The sequence below is a fragment of the Austrofundulus limnaeus genome, unplaced genomic scaffold (assembly GCF_001266775.1).
Source record: "Austrofundulus limnaeus strain Quisiro unplaced genomic scaffold, Austrofundulus_limnaeus-1.0 Scaffold424, whole genome shotgun sequence".
In the NCBI taxonomy this organism is placed as follows: domain Eukaryota; kingdom Metazoa; phylum Chordata; class Actinopteri; order Cyprinodontiformes; family Rivulidae; genus Austrofundulus; species Austrofundulus limnaeus.
The window spans coordinates 213255-216332 of NW_013952826.1; the positions used below are offsets into that span (position 1 = coordinate 213255).

The window sequence follows — 3078 nt, forward strand, 5'->3', positions numbered from 1 at the left end:
GTAAGGATAAGTTCATGTTGTTGACATGTTTCCTCACCTTGCGTCCGACGTAAACCGGGATGCCGATGACCATGGCGGGGACGGCGATCCCGGCGATGAGCGTGATGCCGACGGGCGCTCCGATCAGCGTGCCCAGCTGCCACAGGATCTTCTTCTTCCTGCTCCACGGCTTCTTCCCCCAGAAGGTGCAGCCGGACGGACTGAGGGAGGCAGGAGCGTGAGTCAAACACTGAGTCTGAGCGGGGGGGTCCGCCTCGCAGGAGGGGCGGGCGACGGTACCTGAGGTAGTGCAGGTCTGAGATCTCCTTCATGCAGAGCCAGCAGAACTCGCAGCCGCACACGGCGCAGGTCATGTGGTTGCAGCTGCCGTCGTTCATCTTGATGATGTAGGCGCCGCAGCGAGGGCAGGGCTTGATGTCGTCAGCTGGACACACACAGGATTTGGACTTTTAGGAACTTTTACTCATGTTTGAAGGAGATTTTTCATTATTTTTTGTGTTTTACAGGTTTTATTTTCCTCTAAACTAAATAAAACTCAAAGAAACACACAAGCCCGCCACCTTTCATATCAAGCGATCAGTTAGAGCAGATTCTCAACCCATGGAGCGCCACCTTGAGGGCCTCAAAAGAACAACAGTTTTNTCCTTACAGAAAATCTAACTGCTCGTTTTAAATCTACACTTTGACTTTTAATACTTAACTACAACAAATATCACATACTTTAAGACTTTTACTCAAGTAATATTCCTAAAGGAGACTTTAACTTTTACCAAAGTAAGTTTTATAAGATACTTGTACTTTTACTCAAGTAATATTCCTAAAGGAGACTTTAACTTTTACCAAAGTAATTTTTTGGTAAGATACTTGTATTTTACTCAAGTATGACTTTGTGGTACTTTATATATCACTGGATCAGAGAATATTTGGGTTTGTTTCCATGATTACTTGCTCCTCCTTAAATAACAGTAGTTAAGTTTCTCCACCCGCTCCTGCTCTCTGTTCCAAGGACAAACTATGAACGTTGGGTGACCGTGCCTTTTCTGCGGCCGCACCTCGTCTCTGGAATCAACTCYCTCTTGATCTACGTTTGGTCTCTGAACTTGGCCCTTTCAAATCGAATCTTAAGACCCTTTTATTCCAACAGGCTTTTAGTGCTTAATATGTGGTGACATTTCTGGTTTTAGTTTTGTTATTTTGTGGTGTTTTCTTGTTTTTGCTCGTTGTCATGTTAATCACTGACTCTGTGAAGCACTTTGGTCACCGTGGTTGTGTGAAGCGCTACAGCAACAAACAAATAAATGAAAATTAGATTGAGGTGCAGTTTTCACCGTCGGCCACATGAGGGCGCCACAGCAAAGCTCCAAGCAAACATCTCATTGTTTTAGAATGAGTAGAATGGCTCAAAAACAAAAAGTCTTACAATTATTATTAAATTATAACATAACAAAAACATATATAATAAAATTATATAATTATTAATAAATTATCACTGAATAAAACTTCCTATAAATCAGGAAAAACAGCAATTTTTTACTTTCACAAAAATGACTACAACTCAATTTCTTTTCATTAGATGATATTATTTTTAAAGTAGCAGGTTTGGCTTGTTTTACTTACTTACTTACTTACATACGTACTTACTTACTTACGTACTTACTTACGTACGTACTTACGTACTTACTTACTTACGTACTTACTTACTTACGTACTTACTTACGTACTTACTTACTTACTTAAGTACTTACTTACGTACTTACTTACGTACTTATTTACNCAGACCCTCTACACCTGAACAGACCCTCTACACCTGAGCAGACCCTCTACACCTGAACAGACCCTCTACACCTGAACAGACCCTCTACACCTGAACAGACCAGGTTACCTGCTGTATTTGCTGGTTCGAGCTCCCAAAGCTCCACCTGCGAGCGTGTTGAAGTGGGGCGTGTCTCCCAGGTTCCCGGGGGCCACAGAGAGCCCCTCGCTGGGGGAGGTGGTGCTCAGACCGCTCACCGCTCCGTCCAGGCTGCTCTCTCCGAGGCTTGGGGACTTCAGGGCTCGCCACGCGTCTGCCACTGCACCACCGGACGACGGAGGAGAAAACAAACGTTACGAGCCTGGAAACGGATCAGCGTCTTCAGCAGAGGACGTCCGGAGCGCTCACCTGTGATTGGCCCGTCGTCCTCGTCGAAGTCGATCCGCACGCCACGCCCCTTCCCTCTGCTGACGCCGCAGCCCCCGCCCCTGCACAGCGAGATGGGCACCACGCCGTACACGTAGGCCAGCATGATGGGAACGCCGATCCCTGGAAACCACAGGAACATCCGTCAGTCGGTTTGACAAAGAGATCAGAGAAAAATAAATCTCCACTTCGCCTCCTCACCAACGCTGACGGCTGCGATGACGGGAGCCGTGATGATGGACAGGGCCACGCCCCCCGTGATGGCCACATTCCTTTTGTGGTGAGACGTCTTCTTCAGCTCGTAGTGAGCGTAAATCTGCAGCAGGTAAAAATAAATTCAGTAAATGAAAACTGCTCACTCGCTGTAGTTTTAAAATAAAATCTCCTTTTGTTGAAACGTTTCAGTCGAACCTGAAGAACAAGATCAGAGCAGAGTTGTAAAATAACTAAGTACAAATACTTTGTTACTGTACTTATTATTTTTCAGCCTACCTTTTACTCCTACTTCTTACATTTTTAAAAAAGACAAGAAGTAGAAAGTTGTTACTTTTATTTCATTGCAGCTTGTTSTTGTAAAAAATAAAAACTATCCATATAAACTGAGCCTCCTAGATAGAGTGAATTTAACTGTGGTTGAATGAGAAGTATAAATATATAAAACTCTGATAGTGTATTAGTTTGTACACAAACAAATCATGTCACACTCCAGCAAGACATGGCAGACATGTAGCCTAGTATTTCAGCCTTGATATATGTATATAAACTGAAACAGCTGGACTAGTGCATCCTAAATTTAACATCCATTCAGTCTTTTAATACAACAGTCATTTCTGCAGTTTTTGGGGAGGTCACCTCCTAATAAATGTCCTTACAGAAAATCTAACTGCTCATTTTAAATC

The 3078-nt window shown here is 43.6% G+C and overlaps 1 protein-coding gene across 1 annotated transcript in view; it reads right to left on the reverse strand.

Moving 5' to 3' along the window:
* Window positions 1–279: 279 nt before the first annotated feature.
* Window positions 280–3078, reverse strand: part of LOC106529126 (E3 ubiquitin-protein ligase RNF19A) — a gene marked incomplete at its 3' end in the record, with an annotated part of 17862 nt that continues 15063 nt past the window's right edge. Inside the window, 1 exon segment of the mRNA XM_014024465.1 lies at window positions 280–424. Coding sequence (XP_013879919.1) covers window positions 280–424 — 145 coding nt within the window.